The sequence below is a fragment of the Typopeltis vanoorti genome, chromosome 9 (genome assembly GCF_054136105.1).
Source record: "Typopeltis vanoorti isolate ZY-2024b chromosome 9, IOZ_Tvanoo_1.0, whole genome shotgun sequence".
Taxonomy (NCBI): domain Eukaryota; kingdom Metazoa; phylum Arthropoda; class Arachnida; order Uropygi; family Thelyphonidae; genus Typopeltis; species Typopeltis vanoorti.
The window spans coordinates 70,470,808-70,497,504 of record NC_143557.1 but is presented as its reverse complement, the minus strand read 5'-3'; the positions used below and the strand labels follow the sequence as shown (position 1 = coordinate 70,497,504).

At 37.3% G+C, this 26,697-nt stretch overlaps 1 protein-coding gene across 7 annotated transcripts in view; it reads left to right on the top strand.

Moving 5' to 3' along the window:
* LOC150103134 (uncharacterized) overlaps nt 1-26,697 on the top strand; it is a 297,815-nt gene that overhangs the window by 256,823 nt on the left and 14,295 nt on the right. For all 7 annotated transcript variants that reach the window (XM_090397967.1, XM_090397972.1, XM_090397966.1 and 4 more), the window contains exon 13: nt 3,373-3,591. In XM_090397967.1, coding sequence (XP_090254093.1) covers nt 3,373-3,591 — 219 coding nt within the window. The remainder of the gene's footprint in view (nt 1-3,372; nt 3,592-26,697) is intronic.

Below are 26,697 nucleotides of genomic sequence, written 5' to 3'. Positions count from 1 at the left end.
AATTTTTTAGCTATGTGGCCAGTAGGAGGAGAAATGACTGTGGAAGAATGATATTGTGGGATAAAAATGGGAATAGAGTGACTGATGTAGAGGACATAGTGGAATTGTTCAATGAACACTTTATTGGAGTATTTCATCCTAGAGGAGTCAGTTTTAATGCTAGAGGGATAGGACTGGTACGAGGTCTGGAGGTACAGGAGGAGAGTGTGTTTCAGATACTGAGTACTCTGGATGTCAATAAAGCTGTGGGACTGGATGGTATTTCGCCACGAGTTTTGAGAGAATGTGCTAGCGAATTGACAGTACCTTTAACGTGGCTTTTCAATGAAAGTCTGGCTTTGGCAAAGGTGCCCAGGGAATGGAAGGAAGGTAAGATAGTGCCATTGCATAAGGGTGGTAACAGACTGGAAGTGTCTAATTATAGGCCAGTCTGTGTGTCATCAGTAGTTAAGATCTTGGAGAAAGTAGTGAGGGACCGTGTACAGCATTGGGCAGATGAGGGTAATGTTATCTGTGAGAATCAACATGGATTTGTGAAAGGACGCTCTTGTTTTAGCAATATGCTAGCCTTTTATAATAAAGTTACAAGAGCATTAGATGAGGGAAAGGCATATACTGCAATTTTCTTAGACTTGGCGAAGGCATTTGACAGGGTGCCACATGATAAGCTGATATTTAAGTTGCAGCACATGGGTCTGGATGTCAGATTGGTCAACTGGATTCAGGATTGGCTGTCTGATAGGTATCAGAGAGTTGTGTATGGTGGAGCAGTTTCCAGGAGGCAGAGGGTTACAAGTGGGGTCCCACAGGGCTCAGTACTAGGACCTATATTGTTTAACCTTTATATCAATGACATAGCCAGTGGATTGCAGGGGGATATTCAGTTGTTTGCGGATGATGCGAAGCTGAGAAGGATTATTAGTAATAGCGCAGATGTGGTAGCCCTGCAAGAGGATTTAAATAAGCTAGATAGATGGGCAAATGAATGGGGGTGTCAGTTTAATGCAGCAAAATGTAAGGTCTTGAGGTTTGGGAAACATCGATGGGATGCTGCATACTCTATGGGAGGAGTTATACTGGAGGAAGTAGGGGAGACAAGAGATCTGGGGTTGATGATTGATAGAAACCTGAAGTTTAGGGGACATATTGCAAAGGTGGTGAAGGTAACACAGAGGATTGCTGCTATTATGAGAAGGACACTGACCTGCAGAGATAAGAGGGTTATCATTCCGTTGTATAAGTCTCTGATCAGACCACACTTGGACTATTGTTCTCAGATTTGGTCCCCAGGATTTGAAGGGGATAAATTAACTGTGGAAAGGATACAAAGACGGATGACAAAGATGGTTTCAGGACTGTACAAGGATAGTTATGAGGATCGGCTGAGAGAATGTGGACTGCAGAGTTTGGCGGATAGAAGGAGAGGTGATATGATTGAGACTTTTAAACTGTTGAGAGGTGGTTACAGGGTTGACACTGGGGAGTTCTTTCGCTTGGTTGATCAGCGGGAAGGAGTGATGACAAGAGGCCATCCCTGGAAGTTACGAAAGGAAACTGTGAGCAAGAGGGTAAGGAGTGGTTTCTTTGTGTGGAGGGTGGTTGAGCCGTGGAATGCATTGCCTGATGGAGTGGTGGGAGCGAGAACGGTCAGTGACTTTAAAGAGTGGTATGATAAACTTTGTGTTTCTCAGAGGGGGACCTCCCCTCGATGAGTCTTGACAGACTTTATGTCTTAGGAAGGACCTCCCTCGATGAGTCTTTTGACTCCTTGGAGGCCTGAATAATAATAATAATAATAATATGTCTACTCACGGTATTTCCTTACTGAAACTTATTTGTCACATTTCAAGACATGAAAATGACAACCTGGAAAAACTCATCATCCAGGGCAAAGTGGAAGAAAAAGAGGATGCCCAAGACTAAGATGGTTGGGCCAGACTAAAAAGGTCACTGAATTTACTTTGGAGTTGGCCACTGCTGCAAACAAAAAGAAATGGAGAGACATTGTGGCTAGGGTCACAAGTTCTCAGACATGAGGAGACCAAGCAAGAAGATGCACTTTCAAAAGGGATGTACTTTGCATAATGGGATACTATGGTAATTGCTGTGTAGTCATTAGCCTGTATGTGAAGATACTTCATGTAGAAACTGTTTTGCTTATACTTAGATAAAGGATTAAACCAAGAATATAATTTCTTGGCATCTTTAATTTTTAAACTTTGTTGTTAGTTTTAATGTTACCTGTGGTTATTAATATAATATTCTGAATAACTTCATTGCCAAAGGAATTTCTTATGGATGTTGTTAGACTAATGAATTGATCATCTATTTGGGCTACTTCACGTGATAGGTAAAGGTACTGCCATGTTTGTTTTTCTGATGTAGTCTCAAGGAGATAATTCTTAGTAACCATGATTTATTCCTTACTTATTTCATTCTACAGCATCATTTGATATTCACTGTTGAGAAAGAAAATGTCTTTAGTTCCTTGGTGTTTTCTATGCAAACCAGTTAGTAACTTTTCTTTCATGGATCATCTTAATTTTAGTACACTACAGACCATTATACTTGTAAGGATTTTCATTTCGTTGTACTTAGTATTGTAAAGGTACAGATCAACAAAGAAGCTGCGTATCTCTTTTTGAATCCTTTTCAGATTGTAAACATACATTCAGTTAACTAGCCAAATACTGAAATTGCTACATCTTTGTCAGTAATAGTTATAAAAATATTATTATAACAACTTGCAGGTAATTTTCTTTTTCTAAAACAGGCTCTGTTCTCTACATCCACATTACTTCAGAATATATGATTACATTCCTAAAGAACACTGCAACCTTCAGGCTAGTCAAAATGACTTTCTTTATTAACTGGCATAGTATGCTATACTTGGCTCATAGCTTTATTGCTACTTTGTACAAGGATCTTTACAAAAATTTGTATTGTACTAAACAAAGCAACTATTTTCAGGAAAAGTCTGTAAACATAGGATAAAGATATGCAATTTGTCTGCACAATGCTTCCTAATAACTGCTTCAGTTTGCTTTTGATAGTTTTTTTGTTGTACGTTTTTTTTTATAACAAAAATTTTATCTATTTTTCTCCAATTATTTTATAACACAAAGAAATAATTAGATATAACAGATAAATCTATACATAAAAAGTAAATTTAGGCAAATGATCATATATTTCATTCATAACCTTATTTCTACAAGCAAATTGAGTTGAGTTTCCTCAGGAATGCTTCTGTAAATCAATATCTGTGTAACTCTGAAATATTCCTAACCTCTTTTATTTTTTTAAATTTTAATAAAAACGAATTACAATTCTTTATAGCAATGGAACCGGTTTTTTTTTTTTTTTTTTTTGTAGATAGGACACCAAGTGCTGTTCCTACAAAAGTTGTTGCATCCAATTCTGAAACCTATGTTAGAACTAGAGAAATGAGCACTACTCTGATCATCATAATAGGAATCGTTGTTTTAGGTATCTTTACTGTCACTATTAGTATGATTGTAATGAGGATATGTCGACATTGGGGAAGATCTACATTAGACAGAGAACCACTGAGGACAATTAGTGGAAATATTGGTAAGTGATGTATTTTCTTTCTGAAAATTTTACCAACTGTAGACTACTAGTAAACGACTTCAGTTTAGCTTTCATAATTTATTATTATGAATCAGTCAATACTTGAGTAATTCCTCTCATTTTCCTGACTATTTCTGTGTGATTTATTCTATGTATAAGTGAAATTTTGTATTGGATATCATGGTACCCTACACACATCCCTTCAGCATAAATGACAAACTGATTGCAGTTTTCACTTAAACTGTTCAGACTATTTATTCATTTTTCAGTCTGTTTAAGAACAATATTGTCCAGTTTTCATTCTTGATCAGCTTTGGTTTAAGATTTAGTAGCAAAATAAATGTATTGATGATCACTGTGATTTGACTGGGCTTGGTATTTTATGATAGCTTCTGGAATATATACAAGACCTTGATACCACCTTACTTGGAATGTTGTACAGAAATCTATCTCCTGGTTTAGTGATAAAGTGGGGAGCGTGTTAAAGATGATATTCGAATTTGTAGACTGCAAACAGGAGAAAGGGGGATAATGTGATTGAGACTTACAGCTTTTGTAAGGTTTATACAGGATGTTATTAGAAGAAATTTTTCTTTTTATGGAGATTAGGGAGAGGATGAAAGGGCATCCATGGAAATTCAAAATGAATGCAGTCAAGAAAGCTACATTAGCTAGATTTTTCTCTTTAGAGCGATGCATATTTTGAATGGTTTGATTTTGGAGATGGTAAGTACACGTAGTGTGAATGAATTGAAGAAAAGGTTATACCACTAGTGCATGTGAGCCCCTGATTCCCTGGAGATCTCTCTCTTAATAATAATTTTATATATACCTTGATACCACCTTACTTGGACTGTTGTACAGAAATCTATCTCCCGGTTTAGTGATAAAGTGGGGAGAGTGTTAAAGATGGTATCAGGATTGTGGAATATAAGTTATGAAAACCGAATTTGTAGACTGCAAACGGGGTAATGTGATTGAGACTTACAGCTTTTGTAAGGTTCATACAGAATCGAGTGGTTAGCGTATCCACTCTCCAGCCAAAAGGCTGCGGGCTCGAATCCCGCCGTGGGCATGGATGTTTGTGATTGTCTGTGAAAATAGTAGTGGTAGTCATCAGCAGTAGATGGCGTTGGTGTAGTTGTGGTCAGTTGGTGGAGAGAGAGCTGTAGAGCAGGTGCCCTCCCTCGATGAGTCTTTGGACTCCCTGGAGGTGTATAATAATAATATACAGGGTGTTCGGGATAAATTTGACATATTTATAATTAATTATATTTTTCCGTAAGTTACATGTATTAACACACACTTCTCTTCATTTAAAAGTTTGGACCCTTCTTCATTCATATACAAGATGTCAGAAAGGATGGATAGCTGGAACCCACCTGAATCATGGAAGAGAATAACTTGTATCATGATGATTCGTGCCCGCCATCAAAATAAGGATATTACGACTGCTGCCCAATGCTCCCTGAATACAGTAAAAACAATCAGGCATGAACTAGAGACTTGCAATGGTGACTACGAGGATGTAGCAAGAAGAAAGATCCCTAGCAGACGATCTGATTGCGTTCGTACAGCAGAATTCCTCGCAAATCTGCAGGAACAGGTGTTGAAGAACCCTGGCATTGGAATTCGGGCTTTGTTCGTGGAGTTGCTAACTGTAGTCAAGCCCTGGATAACAAGGGTAGCCAATGGTAGGCCGTATGTATGGCAGCAGGATTCGGCCCCTTGCCACACCTCTGGGAAAAGTCAAAAATGGTTGTCTGAAAATTTCTACGACTTCACCAGTCCAAATGTTTGGCCTCCAAACTCCCCAGACCTTAACCCCATGGATTATTTTGTATGGGGCGCAGTTGAAAAAGACACCAATCGCACTTCCAGTAATACAAAAGCCCAGTTAATGGATAAAATTAAAACAGTTTTTGCGGCCCTTCCCAGGGAGACTGTAGCATCAGCTTGTTCGAGGTTCCGAAGCAGAATTGAAGCTGTGATCGATGCTAATGGTGGTTATTTTGAGTAAATCTTGTTGATAGTATTGTAATTAACTCTGCCTGTAATGTTTTTTTGTCAATTCATTAAATTTAATAGATACAAAGAAGATTTTCTCTTTCCTTACGAAACTGTCAAATTTATCCCGAACACCCTGTATATATATATATATTATGTAAAATGTTGATATTAAAGAAACTTCCATACTGTTAGCAATACTGTTTGAATAAGAGCTTATGCTAATAGAAAAAGATGCTATTTTGATCCTATCAAAGAGGTCTTCTTTCCTAGCTGCTATTACTAGGATTATTGGTCACTGATAATAAATGGCTGAGATACGTGTGGATAGGCTTATGTGTTCGTCAGACATGTTTGTAATGACAGCTATGGGTTCGCCCCTTTCTCCTCCCTTAGCCAATTTCTACATAGAGCATCTAAAAAATTAGCTATCAACACAGCCACTCTCAAACCTAGTCTCTGGCTATGCTATGTTGATGATGTGTTTGCTATTTGGCCACATGGCCCAGACACATTGAATACATTTTTAGTGCATCTAAATAGCCAGCACCCTAAAATCCACTTTACAATGGAACTAGAAGCCAATGACTGCCTACCCTTCCTGGATACACTGATCACACATCTTCCAGAAGGTTCCTTATCATTTTCGGTTTATAGAAAACCCACACATACAGGGAGATACTTACACAAACAATCATACCATCACCCTTCTCAACAATATGGTATCTTAAAAACACTAACCCATAGAGCTAGAGCAATCTGTTCCAATGACATTGCTCTCACTGCTGAACTTTCTCACCTACGACACACCTTCTTAACCAACGGTTATAATCCCCATAAAATAGATAACATACTAAATGCTACCCAGAAATTCCCTCTATCTACCACAGAAGACTACAACAAAACTATCACTATCCCATACATTAAAGGCACATCTGAAAAGATATCTAGGGTGTTCAACAAACACCAACTACGCACAGTATTTAAACCTTATATAAAATTAGCAACTGTCATCTGTTCACCTAAGGACAAATGCACTCCTTTATCATCACATCCAGGAGTCTATGAAGTGCCCTGTTCTTGCCATCAAGCCTACTACAGACAGACAGGAAGAACTGTGGACATCCGCCTCAGTGAAGACAAAAAATATATCCGACACTTTCGCTATAGCAAGTCGGGTCTGGCAGACCATGCTTTGGATACCCCTGCACACAGGATCAATTGGAAAGAAACAAAAGTAATGCACAGAAGCTTCTACGAGTCAGAGAGGTTGTTCCTGGAATCAACAGAAGCCTTAAAACATACTCCAAACCTTAACAAGTATGGCTGTATAAATCTACCAAAGATTTGGGAGACAGTCATCTTAAGACCAAATTAACATTTATTACTTATATTTTATTTCATTTTTCAAACTTTCTAAGACTATCATTTGGACTGCTATTTCAAAACTTCGAATTTTTTTTTTTTTTTTCAACCTAGATGGCGCCATATTAAGACGTCAGTCTTGTGTTGCATGCTGCAATTACTTTTACTAGCCCCACTGTTACACCGGATTATGGTTGTTTTGCATTTGTAACAAACTGTGTTGTGTGCTCTGAAGATGGTGGATATAATACCAGCAAAATATTAGCTTTTAAGTTAATAAATAGTTATTTTCTTAATCATCTGTGTTCATATCAAACTCTGAAATCTATTACAAACAAAAAATGGCTGAGATAACCTTTTTTTCACAGTTATTACAGCTTAGTACTGCCATTCTTTGTGAAGAATTCATTCCTTGAAAAATCTACTCTGTGTATGACCTTAATTTTCTTAAAGACCCTGTTTGGGGGAGATGGCATGTTGCTCTACAAAACCAGACTGGTCAGGTTCATGAAATGAACCTGACCAGTCTGGCTTTGAAGAGTGAAACGTTCATGAAATAAACCTTCATGACACAGAGACATATCTTGTAGATTTACCAAAATATGAAAAACCACTAGAGAAAAGGACATGGCAAAAAGTCTAATGGAAGAAGTTTATCTTTGAGTAAAGAAAGAAAAGTAGAAACTTTCTGAACAGGATAAAATGCTGCTTGAGTATTAAGTGGTGTGATAACTTTAGAGATGCTTTCAGATACACTTTTGACATATGAATTACTTCAGTGGCAGCTTGTAGCTTGAAATCATGGGGGTGCTGCAACTTTCAAAATATACATACACACTGTAAGTACAGTGTATATGTGTTTGGATAAAATATCAAAATTATGGTAAAAATTTTTTAAAAAAAATAAACATGAAAAAATATTGTTTATTATCGATAAAATTATACAGTTTGGTATAATTCAAAATTACTTAAAAATAAAAGATATTCTTCTTGTTTTGTTTCATGAAAAATTGTTTATTATCGATAAAATTATACAGTTTAGTATAATTCAAAGTTACTTAAAAATTCTGAGGTCATAATTGTCAATAACCCCAATAATTTTCTAAAATAAAAACTATAACAAATGTTATGTCTTTAATTGTAATGTCCAAATATTTAAAGAGACGGAATAAACATGATAAGCACTATGAACACTAGTACTAGCGCAAACTGCATATAAACAACAGTGGAACTGCGCAACAGACAGTGCCGCATTATGCTAATAGCTCTCATCTCACTATGACATGCACATGCTTGTGCGCATAGCAATATGTCACTGTGGTAAACAGTGTTGCTAGTGTCCTTCACCCTCCTAACTGCTACAAGATGGATTTTTATTATTTTTTATTCAAAATAAGAGAATTGTATGGGATTGTTAATGATGAAATTAAATATTACAAGCAAATATAAATAAATTAATAAATATATTTATATATCGAGAAAAATTGGGAATGCTACAGTTCCGAAATGCCTATGCACGAGCCGCCTGATTGATTTGTTCTTGAGTAGAACACATTCTGTAACTGATTGCTGTGTTGATGGATTCATGAAACCATGCAAAAGATTATACTTGTACTGGTTGGAATTCTATTCTTGATGTAATAATAAGGCTTTAGTGAAAACTAAGCATGAGCACAATAGATTAGGATTTTAATAGCCAATATTTTGACTAGGATGGTGGTAGGACTGAGCAAGGATGCAATATTCTGTGTATGCTTTCCCTAAAGGTGGAAAATTTAAAGATTTCCATTTGGTTGATGAATAAGAGATGTAAACACAGTAGACTTCCATTTCTAATGTGAACTGTATTCCAGAATGGATTGCATTAATCTCAGTAATAAAATTTTTAGCTCTGATCAAGAACCAGTCCAAATGTTGAATATGTCATTAACATATTTATACCAGACAGTAGGTTTGGGAAGAAAGAACACTGCACAGAAGATGCTGTTCATAATGTTTCATAATATTTGAACAAGAAGTCCCATCTCCCATTCTTTGCAAGAAATGGGGAGATGGAACTTCCCACAGCAACTCCTTCTGTTTGTTAGCATAACTTAATCTGAGCAACAAAAATATCCTGAATGTATGACAGTGAGAGGGTGGTCATTTTGCAAGGAAAATCCGAAGTTAATCTGGGTATACTATTTTTAGGAATGATAGGAGAGGAGGAGGAATACTACTGTTATTATTATTACGGGCAGCTCCAAGGAGTCCTTAGACTCAGAGGGAGGCCCAACATCATGTCAAGAACAACTATTCAACATTCACACAGTATCTATCATGCTTCACCTTGAACTCATGTACAGTCATGGCACCCACAACAGACTCTGGCAGCTTATTCCACTCATTTACCACTCACCAAGTAAAAACCTAGCTCTAACACCCTTGCTAACCACACTCTTATCAAGCTTCCATGGATGGCCCCCTAGTCCTCCCACTACCAGTCCTATTCTCAAAAATATCTTTTGAATTAATCTTATAGAAACCTTTCAGTAATTTGAATGTCTCAATCATATCACCCCTTTTCCACCTATCAACCAATTTCTGCAGCTCACAAATCTTCAACCTGTTCTCATAAGGTTCATTCCATAGTCCTGCTATTACCTTGGTCACTCGTCTCTGGATCTTCTCCACCTCCTCATCGAGAAGAAACCCTGGCACCCATATTTGGGCACAGTAGTCTAGATGGGCTCTTATCAAAGCTCAATGACTCAAGTCCAGTTATGTGAATTGTAGAATTGTAGACACAAGAAAACAATGTCCCATGTAGCGGTGAGCTTGAGTCTATTTGGTGTGAAGTGGAGGTTAACAGGATGAAATATATGATTGGTGTTGCTACAGACCTGGTGACTCAGTTGCAGGTGGCAAAGAAATACATTGGCAATTTAGCCTTATGGGTACCAAACGAGTGATCATTATGGGTGACTTTAATTTTCCAAACATTGATTGGATAGAAGAGAAATCTCATAAGAAAGAAGAGGAATTTATTGACTTGTTGAGAGAACTTTCTCAAGCAGCCTGTGAAAGAAGAAACTCAAGGTCAGAGTGTTGGATTTGTTCATAGCATCAGAAGGGCTCTGTTAAGAATATGGCTATTTTACCACCAATTGACAATGGTGATCATGCTGTGCTTTCTTGGGAAGTAACTAATTGCATTGCTGCTCCATTTAAAACAGGTTACATGCTGAAATACAAAACTGGAAATCATAATCATCTTAGGAGAATACTATCTTTGGTCCCATGGTATCAGTTAATGAATGGAAAAAATGTCAGCAATGCATGGAGCTCTTTTGAAAAAAAAAAAGTGCTTAAATGAGCAGTATCTCAATGTATCCCTAGTGTTTGAAGAATAAATAGGTTAGGAGTGAAATGGATATGCAACCTTTTTAAACAAGAGATCCACTAGAAGAAGATGATGTGGAAAGAATATCATGAGAATAAGAGTGAGGAGTTATGAAATATATAAAACTCAGGCCTGAAAAGTAATGAGTATGGTGCAAAAAAAGCTAATTTGGAGTATGAAAAGAAATTGGCCATGCAAGCTAGAGGTAATACAAAAGAATTTTATCGTTATGCCGTGAGCAAAAGAAGGAATGAATCTGAAAGAATAACTTTATTGAATGCAGAGGGTACTCGAGTGTTGGAAGCTAATGAGATTATTCAGTTAATGAGTGCTCACTTTGCTAAGATATATCAACCAGTGTATGTAACATGGTGCACAGTGCTACTACTACATTGGATGAAGATTTAGAGGTTCATGAAAATGAGATTGAAGAGCTGTTGCATAACCTGGATAAGAATTTGTCTATAAGGACAGATGAAATATCGACCTGTTTGCTAAAGGAATGTTCAGCCGAATTAGCTAGGCTTTTCACATGTTTGTATAATTGTATAACTTGAGTTTCAGTTCAGGAATGATACCACAGGAATGGAAGGAAAGCACGTTAGTTGCATTGTACAAGGGCTATGCAAAACGGATGTCTTACTACCGACCTATCGGTATCTCTGGTGTTGGTAGCAAAGATTTTAGAGAAGAAGTTGGTAAGAACCTACATGCAGAAATGGGTAGACAAACATGCTACACTCTGCAAGGAGCAGCATGGGTTTATTAAAGGAAGGTCATGTTTCAGCAATTTGCTCATATTTTATTAGAATGTTACGGCCAAGTTGGATAAAGGGAATGTATACAATATGATAATGTTGGAGTTTTCTAAGGCATTTGATTGGATACCATAAGAAAGCTGTTGCATAAACTGAGAATATGTGATTGGAATATAAACTCTTCGCTTGGATCAGGGGGGTTGGTTGACAGACAGTTATCAAAAAAGTGGTATACAGTGGGTGTGAATCTGCCAGATTTAAGGTGACCAGTGGTGTACCTCAGGGTTTAGTCCTTGGGCCATTATTGTTCAATCTGTATATTAATGACATCAGGCAGGGTCTAACATCAGAATTGCAATTGTTTGCCAATGATGCGAAGATAGCAGGGCAATCAGGGATGCTACTGATATTCAGCACTTACAAAATGATTTGAATAGGCTGGAAATTTGGGCAAACAAAAATTGCTGTTAGCTTAATGCTAGTAAGGATAAGGAAGTCATTTTGCCTCTTTATAAGGCTTTGATAAGACCACACCTTGATTATTGTGCTCAGATTTGGTCTCCCAGGTTCCGAGGATAAAAGAAGCTGTGGAAAGGGCGCAAAAAAGAAGAGTTACAAAGATTATATCTGGATTATGGGATTTAGATCATGAGGACAGACTGAGAGTATGTGAATTGTAGACTGGTTAACTGGAGAAAGAGGGGTGATATGATAGAAGTCTATGAACTTTTGAATGGGTGTTATAGGATATCATCTGAAATTTTTCATTATATGAAAGGTGGGAAGAGAACATGGGGCATCCATGGAAGATGTTCTTGGACCACTGTTGTTTAATTTGTTCATTAACGATATAGAGAAGGATCTAAGAGGAACGATTCATTTGTTCGCTGATAATGCAAAGTTGGGTAGGGCAATAGTGAGTGCAGAAGATGTCAAAAATCTTGCAGGATGATTTGGATAGATTGGAGTTGTGGGCTAAGGAGAATGGATGTCAATTTAATGTGACAAAATGTAAGGTTATGCATTTTGGGGTGTAAAGATTAGCAGCAGTATACCACATTGGTGGAACTGTACTCCAGGAGATTGATGAGGCCAGGGACTTGGGAGTATTGGTGGATAGGGAGATGAAGTTTAGGGAACACATTGCAAAAGTGGCTAAATCAGCTCATCAAATCACTTGGCTGCTGAAAAATACTTTGACGAGCAGAGAAAAGCAAGTTATTGTTCCTCTGTACCGAGCCTTGATAAGACCTCATCTTGACTACTGTGCCCAGATTTGGTCACCTAGGTTTCTTTTTGATGGGGAGGAGGTGGAGAGGATCAGAGGCAAGTGACCAAGATAATAGCAGGTCTATGGAATGAGCCTTATGAGAACAGGTTGAAGATTTGTGGGTTGCAGAAATTGGTTGATAGGCAGAAAAGAGGAGATATGATTGAGACATTCAAATTGCTGAAGGGTTTCTATGGGATCAATTCAGAGGTTATTTTTGAGATCAGGAGTGGTGGTGGTGGTGGGTGAACTAGGGGGCATCTATGGAAGCTGGGCAAGAGTGTGGTTAGCAAGGGTGTTAGAGCTGGGTTCTTTACTTTTAGAGTGGTAAATGAGTGGAATAAGCTACCAGAGTCTGTTGTGGGTGCTATGACAGTGAATGAGTTCAAGGCAAGGTATGATAGATACTGTGAGAATGTCGAATAGTTGTGTGGACATGATGTTTAGGGCCTCCCTCGATGAGTCTAAGGACTCGCTGGAGTCACCCGTAATAATAAGATAAATTTGTTCACAGTCAAGAAAGGGGTATGAGCTTGGTTTTTCTTCCAGAGAGCAGTGAATGAGTGGAATAGTTTGCCTTTAGGGGTAGTGAATGCATCTAGTGTGTGTGAATGAATTTAATGGAAGGTATGACAGCTGGTTTGGGTGATTTATAGCCTCCCTCGGCGAGTCCTTGACTCTCTGTAGGTCTCGGATAATAATATCCTTTAGCTTCTCCTTCTTGTGCCTTTTTTCCAATTCTATTTGGGGTTGGGCTTTTTACATGCTGTGACCATACGCACGCGATCCCAACTGACTTGCCCCAGAGCCTGACGTTTGTGGGGGGGGGGGATTTTTGTCTTTAGAAAGTGTTCACGGGGCTGGTTTGCTTGTTCTGAGGGACAAGAAACCAGAGTTTCTGGAAGAAAAAAACTCTCCACCTCCCTATGAGACCGGCCAACTCACCTTTAGTTGAAAGAGATCAGATAAAGGTTCCCCACATCACAGACAGAAATCAAACCCAGGTCTTTTCAACCAAAGGGTTTCATCTATATTGACTGAGCTACGGAGGCTTTTCTGTAATATCCTTTAGCTATGTTGGTATATAGGGAAACTATATCCAAACTGATCGTGTCTGACAGGCTTAGGTGAAATAGATCTTGCTTTTAAAATCCTAAATTCTAAATAGCCCATAATTAATGTGGCACATAAAATAAATTTTGGTATAGAACCAAGAGCAAACCTTGCATACTATTTCCTAAATCAAGCAAATTTAACTAAATGAAATATGCTAAAAAGTTTAAAATGAATTTATCAACAGTTGAACTCCTGGTATCTAAGATTCTGCAAGATCATTAGAGTGGTGTTGTGTGCAGATAGAGAATTATGAAGCATTGATGATGGTTATGTAGAGTAAAGTAGAATTCTTTCCCTCAGCGAGTCCTTGCAGGTGCATATAATATTTTCAACATTTCAGGTATAACTGGTTTATATTAATACTTCAAACCTTCTAGAATTTTAGCATCACATAGTGTCTATTCATAAAATAAAAGATTGATCCTCCATTATGAACACAGTGCTTTCTTGCTAAAATAAAAGAAATCTAAGGTTTCCCACAAAGCAATACTGTACGTGGCAATGCACTTGTAGAAATTATATTATAATTATTAATATCTGACCTCCATGGAGTCAGAGACTTGTCGTTGGAGGTACTATTGCACACAATGCTCATCCAACCGTACATTAAACTGATTCAATTTATCTACATTCACAACACACTCAGGCAATGCGTTCCACTCTCCATGCAAAGAACCTTCTCCTCACTCCTCTGCTCACACCCTCCTTATACAGTTTCCAGTGATTAGCTTCATGTTCTACCCCATCCTCAGATTCTATGAAAAATCTCTTCCATGTGAACCTGATAACAAACCCTGACTAGCTTATGTCACAATCTTCTCCCCCCCCTTCCTCCTATTCATGAGGCTTTGCAACTTACATTCTCTTAATCTGTCCTCATACCTCACATTACATTCAAGCCCTTATACAGTGGCATCATAACCTCTCTAATTCTACATGTCATGGTCCTCTGCATCATTGCCATTATACAATGTGACATCTTCACAACTTGTGCAATGTGGCCCCTGAATTTCAGGTCTTTGTCCTCCACCACCACTCTAGATCTCTCATCTCCTCTACTTCCTTTAAAGTTTCCCCACCAAGTGTATACTTTGCATCACGTTGCTTACCAAATCTCAAAACCTTTATACTTTGCAACATTTAACTGACAGTTCAATTTACCTGCCCATTCATGTAATCTATTCAAATTTTCTTGTAAGGCCATAACATCCACTTGACTCTGCTTTGCTTTCCCCAGTTTGACATCATCTGCAAACAGCTGCATATCACTAGTTAAACCCATCCCAATATCATTAACATACAAATTGAACAACAATGGTCCCAAAACTGATCCCTGCGGTACACAACTAGGGACCTTCCTCTTTCAAGATAATGCACTGCCACAATACAACTTTGATACCTATCTGACAGCCAGTCACTGATCCAACTCAGACGTCTATTATCTAATACCTCTGTTTCAATTTATTTACTAGGTTATCGTGCAGCAGTCCAGGGCTGGATTAAGACCCATAGAGGCCCTAAGCACTTAAAAGATTTTGGTGCCCCATATACAGGGTGTTCGGGATAAATTTGACATATTTATAATTAATTATATTTTTCCGTAAGTTACATGTATTAACACACACTTCTCTTCATTTAAAAATTTGGACCCTTCTTCATTCATATACAAGATGTCAGAAAGGATGGATAGCTGGAACCCACCTGAATCATGGAAGAGAATAACTTGTATCATGATGATTCGTGCCCGCCATCAAAATAAGGATATTACGACTGCTGCCCAATGCTCCCTGAATACAGTAAAAACAATCAGGCATGAACTAGAGACTTGCAATGGTGACTACGAGGATGTAGCAAGAAGAAAGATCCCTAGCAGACGATCTGATTGCGTTCGTACAGCAGAATTCCTCGCAAATCTGCAGGAACAGGTGTTGAAGAACCCTGGCATTGGAATTCGGGCTTTGTTCGTGGAGTTGCTAACTGTAGTCAAGCCCTGGATAACAAGAGTAGCCAATGGTAGGCCGTATGTATGGCGGCAGGATTCGGCCCCTTGCCACACCTCTGGGAAAAGTCAAAAATGGTTGTCTGAAAATTTCTACGACTTCACCAGTCCAAATGTTTGGCCTCCAAACTCCCCAGACCTTAACCCCATGGATTATTTTGTATGGGGCGCAGTTGAAAAAGACACCAATCGCACTTCCAGTAATACAAAAGCCCAGTTAATGGATAAAATTAAAACAGTTTTTGCGGCCCTTCCCAGGGAGACTGTAGCATCAGCTTGTTCGAGGTTCCGAAGCAGAATTGAAGCTGTGATCGATGCTAATGGTGGTTATTTTGAGTAAATCTTGTTGATAGTATTGTAATTAACTCTGCCTGTAATGTTTTTTTGTCAATTCATTAAATTTAATAGATACAAAGAAGATTTTCTTTTTCCTTACGAAACTGTCAAATTTATCCCGAACACCCTGTATATGTAATTCAAAATATAAACAATAATAAATGTAAAATAAATTTTTATTTTTCAAAATGAAACAAAACTTATAGTAAGATGGAAAATAATGTTTATTTTTGTGTACTTCAACTTTATTTAGATTTGAAAAGTTTTCTCCTACTTTTTTTAATAGCAAAGTCTTTGATCAGATCCTCAAAATTAATCTTACATAACACATCTGCTTCTATACTCAGTAGAGATAAGGCATTCAACCTGCCTTGTTGCATAGTTGTTCTGATGGGATTTTTAATACACTTCAACTGAGAAAATGAACGCTCAGCTGAGCAATTTGTGACCATTAATGTTAAAAATATACGAAAGGCAATTCTACATTTGGGAAGGCACACTCAATGTTGTTTTCTACAATTATTTTATAAAGTTCAGCATGACTGAATCTTGTTTTTAAATTTTTTTTTTTTTTTTTTTGTTGCACTGAACTTATGGTGCACATATGAGTGAAACTACTGAAGCTCAGCTGAGAAATTAGTGTTTGAGTCCTCTGGGTAAGCATCAATCAACTTTTGACAACACTGAGAGTACCTTTAAATTTCAGTAGATGATGAAGTCACTAAAGTAGCATTATGTGGCACATCACTTAGAAAAGAAAATTTTTTCTGAGATTTCTTTGCATATCTCTCCTCTTCTCATCTCAGTTTCAAGTTTGTCAACAATTGTGTAAAAGGTGGTGATACGAAATTTATCTCTAGCATTCAGATATACTTCTGGAGCATCTCCGTCATTGGGTACCTTCTTTCTGATACGTTTGCGAGTTTGAGCTGCCTTGTAATCAACATCTGGTAGCACTTCCTTTGTAGCTGCTTCATATCTTTCAAATTCATTTCGTGAAGTGCACAATTGGTCAGCTAATGATCCATACAGATCTGCACATGTTTTTAAGTTGACATCCTCATTCTGTAGAACTTGGCTTACTCTATGAAAATTTTGCAAAATCTCATCCCAAAAATTCAACATAAAAACGAATTCTAGCTCTTGCATCTTATTTGCAATATTATCTGCTTCTCTTCTAGTGTCTCCCTTTTGTGATTGGTCTTTGGCTATACAGTTTAACGCTTCTGAAATTTGAAGGAAAGATTTCAAAATTGCTGCTGTTGCCATAGCATGTGCTTCCCATTTGGTATCAGAGAGGGATTTTAAGACATTTTCATTTTCAATACAACCTTTAAGAATTGTCCACCTGCTGGTTGAGGCTGAAAAAAAGGTATAGAACAACCTCACTGTAGAGAAGAAATTAACTGCCTCTTGACAGCAGTCAACAGCACTTTGGCCTACCGAATTTGGTGAATGAGCTGCACAGGGCACATATATAGCAAACTTGTTTGTTTCTAAAATTTTTTGCTGCATCTCCTCATAACGCCCAGACATGTTAGCAGCGTTGTCATAAGACTGACCCCTACATTTTGAAAAGTTTAACTGACAAACTTAACGTAAGTACTGCAACACCTGATTTGCCATTTCCTCACCGGTATTTCTTTTCATTTCCAGAAAGGTTAAAAAGCGTTCAATAGGCTGTCCATCTTTTAAGTACCTAAGTACAACACTTAACTGGTCGATATGTGACAGATCTGGTGTTGAATCAACTGACAAACTAAAATAACCAGAAGATTTTACTTCATCAACAATAAGCACGTGGATCTTTTGAGCCATCAGTTGAATGAGTTCCTCACAGGTGGCTTTGGACAGATAAGGATTTCCTTTGCCACAATTTCCATATTTCGCAACGTGACCTGCTAAAAATCAAACTGACTTATGAGCTCAAGCAGCCCTAAAAAGTTCCCATCTTGCAATGATCCAAATCTTTCTTCTGTTCCTCGAAAAGCCAAGCCATGTTCAGTTAACGTATGAATAACGGCTATGACAAGCCTCAGGACATGTTCCCAGTAATCACACTCTACTTGAATTTGTTTTTTCAACGTGTTTGTCCCAACCCTACACCTTGTCTGCAAGTTAAGTATGTTAGCATAGAGTCTCGGTGAATAGTGCTTTTTTTCATGTTGATCAATTACAATAGTATTTTGCCAGTCACTGAACCCTTTTCTTGTAACAAAGTGTGAGAAATTTTTAGGAGCAAACAGTTTGCAAACAAAACAATAAACTGATCCCGTTGATGGTGAATACAATAACCACTCTCTCTTGTATTCCTCACCATTGGCTTTTGTCCCAACAAAAAGTTTCTGTGAACAGTATCTTGCTGGTTTGCCACTACTGAAATGTCGATAAGACTTGTCAAATGGCCCATTGTGGTGTTGGCAGTCACTGGGTCCACAAGCAGTCCAATAAGCCACATCATCAGCAGAGAAATCAAGCCACAACCCTGGATCTTTTGTTATATTTACTTCATCTTTTGCAGACTGAATCATTTCATCACAATGGCCTACTAAACTTTCATTTTCAGCAATTATTTCAACTTCAGAATGTTTTGTAAAGCAACTTGTATCAACATTTGCAGTAGAGATATCTAGAGAATTTACAAAGTGAGGTCAGTAGTGAGACATGTGCTGGATGAACCTGCTTGTGACACCTTGATAATTCTAACATCATATTTTGATTTTGAAGTGATCAAAGTGGTATTTGTGTCCACTTCTGATGACAGAGATTGGCTCTGATCAGGAATTGATATATATAATGTTGTGGAACTTGTGAAGAAATCAGTCAGCTTTGCAGTCTTGGAATCTAATTCCAAAGTCTCCTCTTGTTTCTTTTTTGATAGTTTTCACTTTTGTGCACCACTTAACTGAACACGTTTCATCTTGGTTCTTGGGATCTGTTAAATACAGAAATAAAAAGATTATTTTGTTGAATATTTGGTAGCAATCAACACAGTTACACACCACAGGCAAAATCATACGAACAATTTAATTTTCGGCTTAGAGCTGAATCCTGTGCTTCATCATCGTCATCAAATTCCTGCCATGTACCCACAAGGGGTGTACAGGATATGATAGTACTACATGACAAAATTATATCATTACTAACTTCCTATCTACAATTTTCCTCCAAATCAGTCTGTTACTTGTCAAGACTCCAACATTATCAGATCTTATATTTCTATCGTCTAAGGCACATTGTACCGTATCAATCCACCTATATCTTGGTCTTCCTCTGGGTCGTTTTGCTGCCAACCTGGCAGAGAACACTTGTTTTGCTAATCTTTCCTCGCCCATTCTGTTTAGGTGACCATACCACCTGAGATTAGCTCTGCTAACGCATTCCTGGATGCTGACAATGTCAAGTTCTTTCCTAATATCCTAGTTTTTAATTTGATATTACCATTGATGCCATCTGTTCATGCCTATAATCTTTCTCAGGACTCTCATATCTGTGGTCTCTAGTCTTTGGTCAAGTGTTTTACTTCTGACCCAGCTCTCAGATCCATAAGTTAAAACTGGTTTGAACACTGTCTTGTATACAGCTAATTTAGTGTTCCGGCTAATTTCTCTCTTATTCAATATGAATTTATTCAATTGACTTTCTACCATACCAGCTTTGTTGAGTCTGTTGTCTATTTCAATATTTAATTTACCATCTTCAGTAAATATCAAGCCTAAGTAGCTGAAATGTTTTACTTGTTCCACAGGTTCTCCATTCACAACACAGTTGACATTTTCAATGATTCTGCCTATTTTCATTGTCTTTGTCTTTTTCTTGCTGACCTTCATACCATATCTATTACAACAACTATTCAATTTAGTCAGAGAATCTTGCAGACTTGTAGCGGATTTATTTAGAAGTATAACATCATCCGCATAAAGCAGAGAGCTGACATTAACATCTCCAATTTTGATATCATGTTTAATACCACTTTCCTTCATAATGTGATCCATATAGATAATGAATAACAGAGAGGATAACGTACATCCTTGTCTCACACCAGATTTAACATTAAGCCATCTTCCTGTACTTCCTTCAATTCTAACTGCTGACTTACAACTCAAATAAAGACTAAATATTGCTTGATATAATGCCCCATTGACACCATATAACTGCAGCGTATTGAATATCTTCTCTCTTGGCACCTTATCATATGCCTTTTCCAAATCGACAAAACTTAAATACAGATCTTTGTTATATTCCCATGCTTTCTCGACTATTTGTCGTAAAGTGAAGATATGATCCTGACAGCCTCTGTTTGGCCTGAATCCAGCTTGTTCTTCACCAAGCTTTTCTTCCACAATTCTTCTCAACCGTTTCTCAAGTATACTTGCATAGATTTTGCCAGGAACACTCATTAGGGAAATACCTCTGTAATTCTCGCATTTAGTTTTATTTCCCTTTTTATATATGGGTACTATGAGAGCTCTACTCCAATCATCGGGAATTCGTCCCTCTGTCCAGGCTTTCTGAACTATGCAGTGCATAATTGTAAGACTCTTATACCACCATACTTCAGCATTTCTGGTCGAATATCATCTACTCTAGCTGCCTTTCCACATTTCAAGCCTTTGATGGCTTTTTCTATTTCAAGTATGGATATGTATTCCTGACTGCATGCCTGGTCAGTGTTTTTTACCACTGTGCTGTCATCACTGCATGTTTCATTTAGCAGTTTTTCAAAGTAATTACTCCATACTTCAAGGATATCTTTTTCTCCTGTTTTCATGTCACCTTTATCATCTCTAACTCCTTTTATAACACTCTTTCCTCCATTCCTAAGCTTCTTCAACAACCTCCAGAATATTTTGCCACCTTCTTGATATTTATTTTCTATATTCTTGCCAAAGTCCTCTCATGACTTTTGTTTAGCTAGTTTTACACAGTGTTTAGCATTCTTGCATTTGTCGCTGTATTCTTTAAGAGCACAAGCTGACTTATTTGCCAGGAACTTTTGATATGCTTTCTTCTTTTCCTTCACTGCCTCTTTAACTTCCTGTGTCCACCATGGAGTTCTGATTTTTCTATCCTTGCAGGCACTTTACCACATGCCTCTCTGGCTGAATCAATCAGTGTTTTCTTCAAGGCTTGCCACTGAATCTCCAAGGTTTGGTCGCTGTTCTCAAACTCTCATTTTTTCTTCAATAATCTTTGTGCATTTTAGGCTACAGTTCACATCTGAGAGCTGCTCAACTTTTATTCGCTTTAAAACTTTCTTTCATGTTATTCTTTTCAATATGAAATTAAATTTTATCCTGCTCAAGACTAAATAGTGATCACTTCCAATTTCAAACCCTCTGTACATTCTGGTGTCCTGCACCAGGGAGAAAACATCACTATCAACAATAACATAGTCAATGAGACTTTTCTTATTCCTAGCCTCTTCTCTCCATGTGAATTTGTGCACATTTTTATGTTGGAACATGGTGTTAGTAATGACCAGTCCATGTCCTGAGCAGAAATCCAACAGATATTTGCCATTATTATTAGCTTTGCTCTTTTCTCCAAATTTTCCCAAAATATTTGTGTATGTCTTACAATCATTTCCTACTCTGCTATTTAGATCCCCAAAAAGGACCATATTTTCCTTTTTCATTGTGTCAGTTGCTTTTTCTAAAGCCTCAAAAAATTCCTCCTCTTCTACCTTAGTAAAACCTTCTGTGGGACCATAGGCACAAATAAGTCTCATTGTCCAGTTCCCCATCCTCATATTTGCCCACATTACTCTACTTGAGACTGACTGCCATTCAAGAAGATTAGCCTCGTATTTTGTGTTGAATACTATGGCTACTCCTTCTTTTCCTTGATTGTCATTGCCTGAATATAACATTTTGTATTTATTGCTCAGAAAGATCTCACCAGTTTTGGTCTATTTTGTTTCAGTCACCCCTATTACGTCGATCTGGTACTTATCTAATTCCTCAGCTAGCTCCATTTCTTTGACATTCAGGCTTCTTACGTTGATAGTACCAATCTTTAACTCTGGTGATGTTGAGTTGGGGTTTGCTTTCAGATTTGTTTCAGTAGCTGACTTATCGCTGTTTGCCCTGGTTCCCTGGCGAAAACAACGGGGACCTTGTTTAACCGGGCAATGCCCCAGCCGGCATGAAATTTTGTCATGTTGTACCATCATTTTTTATTTTGGTTTAACCAATAAGAATACAATTTGGTCGGCTAAATCCCAAATTGCCAGCCCATCCTCGTTCGTTCAGTATCAAAGTAGATACCCAACAGGGTGCACCACGAGAAGGTGAGGATTGGACATTAGGTCAGAAGTTCTGGTCGGTTCTCCGCATTCCTTTAAAGGCTATGTGGAGGTCTCCTCTCAGTTATACAGCTTTGACCCTTAAGCACCCCGAATCTTGTGCTTTCATGCTTTAATTAACTCTTATTTTATTGGAGTCACCCTTCTGCTACAGCTAGGTCTTTTACCGGCGGTACGTTTCTGAGACAACCACAGGATTTGTTTTATATTTGCTTCTGGAGCCTTTTATAAGACATAATTTATTAAAACAAGACCTAAAACAGACAGGAAAATAAAAAATGAAATGGTTACGTTAGTTATAAAAAATTACCTCATTTGACACAATGGTAGTGCCAGAAAGCATTGTGAGCAATAATACAATGTAAACGAACCGTTGTGCACATGGTTAGTTTCATTAGTCCTTCTACGCATCATTATTCATTGAAACAAATTAGATAACTGGGAGAAAAGATAAAAACAATGAAAAACTAATTAAAAGTTAATTTAAATTAAATTCATCATCTAACTAAAGCAGAAATTCTGTAGTGTCCCCCTTTCCATGATGCCCTATGCACATGCTTATTTTGCTTAATGGTTAATCCAGCCCTGCAGCAGTCTATCAGAAGCTTGTAGAAAATCCAAGTACACCACTGTATGTGTATCTTCCCTGTCCAAGGTGTTTGCCACCTTGTTATAGTACATAAGTAAGTTAGTAAAACATGATCTCCTTTTAACAAACTCATGCTGACAACCACAGGGAATACTGTTGTTATCCACCTATTTCTGTATCCTAGTTCTTGCCAATTTCTCTCTAGTATTATCTTCACAATTCCAGATATACAGATTGGTTTATAATTTGAAGCTACAGCCTTATCACTACATTTATGCAGTGGAACAATTTTACCTTCCTTCCTTCCACTCCTTTTGAACCTGTGCTGTTGTAAGATTTATTAAACAAGCATGATAATGCTACTTCCAGTTCCCTGGAACATTCCCCTTAAGATGTGGTGACATGTCATATAATTGTATTGCCTTATTAACATAAAGTTTATTTTCTAAAATACCTCCTGCTCACTCGCAATTAAGCCATCCTCTCCTATGTCTTCTACAGTTAAGTTGATCAGGATGAAACACCCTTATAAATTGATCGCTGAATACCTCAACAATGTCTTCTGCAGCACTTGCCATTCTACCACTTTCATCCATTAATATCATCTTACCATGATCATTCTTCCTTCTACTTGCCACATATCTAAAAAAAAAAAAAAAAAAAAAAAAAAAAATAATAATAATAGGGTTTTTCTTCACCTGATTTACCAATTTCTGCTCATACTACACTTTTTTATACTCTTCATGTAACTGATTATTACCATTATTCATCTTGTACTTCCTCCAAAATACTTTATTTTTCCAGATTTCATGCTTAAGCTCCACATTCATCCATTTTACACCTATCTTATTCAGCCTTTTGGCTTTCAGAATACATTCACACATTGATGCTGTTATTCATTTCTTTGTCAGTTCTCATGCTGCATTTATTTCCTTACTGCTCAACTCCTTGTTCCATGTTATAGCTCCAAGCTATTTTCAAAGCTTGTCATAATCACCAGCCTTACTTCACATATATATCCTTTCCTCACAAAAGTCTGCATATGGATAGCTACAACCCAGGTGGTCACGTTCACCAACTGGAGGAAGGTGTGAAACCCCTCTCACAAATGTATGATAGACCATTTACTTCATTTTCAAGCAAAGTTTTTATCCAAGTTTCATGACCATCTTCACGTCAATTTAAGTTTTTTGTGATTACAAGCAAATAGAATAGAATATATTTCATAATGGAGGAAACATTTCAGTGCAAGATGAAGCTCTTAACTCAGAACTACCATTAGTTCAATAGTAATAAAGTCAAGAGTAATTATGTAGCTAAAACTGTGCAAGGTATTTAACATGAATACTTCTCATAACTGAGATAGTTTAAGACAGTCATTTGTATTCATTTAGTGTAGATTTGCAAAACTTTATTAGAAAATGGCTTTTATGAAGGGGGTTCATCAAAACAAAACTGAAGTCCACGAATGGAAGAACTGCATGCTTGGCAGTACCTTAATTTGTAATCAGATAGTTGCTCACCTCCTGTTTGAAATATAACAGACTACACAAACAAGGCACTTGGTAAACTCTTGCATCAATAATTGATCTTAAGAAGAAGAATGTAAGAACCTAGTTAACTTTTCTGATAAACTTGAAATGTACAAAACAGAAATCCTAAAAATGTCTTATTGAGAAGCCTTCGAACGAAGATCGTACTTATTATCTTTTTTTGTAAGTTGAGATTGCAACCATTTAGAGAAGTGTATTTAATAAGTTGAAGTTCTTATCAGACCAATGGACCTGGTATTCTCTCTCTTTCTCATTCCAGGTCTTCTTAAATCGGTCCACAGTTGCTGTCTTGTTCTCCTAAAGACAGACTTGAACCACTTTCCTATGAAAGAATCTACCAAGAAGCTTTGTTTGCATGAGCTGTCATATTTATGACAAACTGAACAAACAAGGGATAAATGCTAAATGTCTTGTAGTCATTCAGCATTTATGGGCTAATGATTTATGTATAATATCAGACTTTTCATGCTAATATCTGTTATTCCTAACTTTACCCAATAATCTGACAATTGAGAACCTGTCTAATCTCATTATCCTTTCAGGGATTTAGGTCCAGTAGCCTGTTCCAGTCTCATTCCATCTTTTTCTTGGTTGTCCTTAACCGTTAGGTCCTCCAACTGGGTGGTATCAGAGTTTCTTTTTGGATAATCTTGAACTGTCTATTCTTTCAATATGTTCAATCCACTTCTTTCAGTATTAGTATACTTTGTCAATACAAAGTCCTTTTTTAAGTTCTTTACATACTTCTGTATTTGTTTTTTTTTATCCAGAGTATATCCTGCTGTCCTTTATAGGAATTTCACTTCTCTAGTTTCTGTTCTTTTTTTTTTTTCTGCCATTTTTATGGTCCATAATTCACTTCCATACAGTAGAGAATGTCTTGCTAAAACTTTATAAACTCTTATTCTCATGTACTTTGAACTTGGTTAGGTTTGAAAATATTATTGATCATCCCTGCAATTTAGGAAGTTTGAAATTTTGATATCAGTTCAGATTCTTTTGTATATAATACAGCACATCCAATGTATTTGAATCAGTTTATTTGTTCTAAAATTTTATTTTGTCATGATTTTACTTCTTACTAGAGATGATCCTTTAAAAACCATGATTTTTTGTTTTGTCTGTTGATATTTGCATTCCAAATTCTTTAAGTATTATGTTTGCAGTGGCATCACATATCCATTTAGGTTGAGCGTGCTGTTGTGTTTATGCAAGTAACCCATGCTACCAAATTCACGTCACTTTGACCATATGATCATTTTTATTGATGCATGAAAGTTTTAAGAGTGCATAGTTGATACAGTGCAATTGATTGTAGATTAACTTTGAATACTTTATCAGTTAATATAATTTTAAATATGGAAAGCATAAAGGTCAAATGAACGATAGTTATGCTTCAAGTGTGCCGTATATGTGAGAAGCACAAGGGGTTTATGCTTCATGGTGATCTCAGATTATCATTGGCAAATACTAGAGTGAGACACGTATAATTTGAATTTTCATAAGATTTTTAAATACAGCCATATAATACACACAGAATAATAATAAATTTAGTTTAATCCTTTATCCAAGTGTGGCAAACAAAGTTTGCACCTGAAAATATCTTCAGGACTGGGTAAGGTAGTACAACACCAGGCAACTCGTAGCAAAAGTGGACCCAGCTAACATCACTCCTATCTCAGTATTTCCCATAATGCAAAACACATCTCCTTGCTATAATGTTATACCGAGGTATAATCCTTGGTATAATGTATAATGTTATGTATTAAGGAAAGGGCCACTACCCAGACTAGTTTCGACCTTTATTGAGGTCTCTTCAGTGGGAGCCAGGCCCAGAAGTGGAGATACCAGGCAGAAGCAATGGCGAGGTCATCTTTACCTATGGGAGTTGCCAAAAAGTGTGCCATTATTTTATTAAATTACTCTGGATTTAGAGAAAGATGTTGAAAGTTTATTTTTCACTTGGTTAGACTATAATAAATTTAGTTTAATCCTTTATCCAAGTGTGAGCAAACAAAGTTTGTGCCTGAAAATATCTTCAGAACTGGAGTAAGGTAGTACAACACCAGGCAACTCGTAGCAAAGGTGGACCTAGCTAAAGATTACCCTACCTAGGTAAAGATGACCTCGCCATTGCTTCTGCCTGCTATCTCCACTTCTGGGAATGGCTCTCACTGAAGAGACCTCAATAAAAGTCGAAACTAGTCTGGGTAGTGGCCCTTCCCTTAATGCATAATATTATACATATCCGCAAGGAGATGTGTTTTGCATTATGGGAGATACTGAGATAGGAGTGATGTTAGCTAGGTCCACCTTTGCTATGAGTTGCCTGGTGTTGTACTACCTTACCCCAGTCCTGAAGATATTTTCAGGCACAAACTTTGTTTGCTCACACTTCGATAAAGGATTAAGCGAAATTTATTA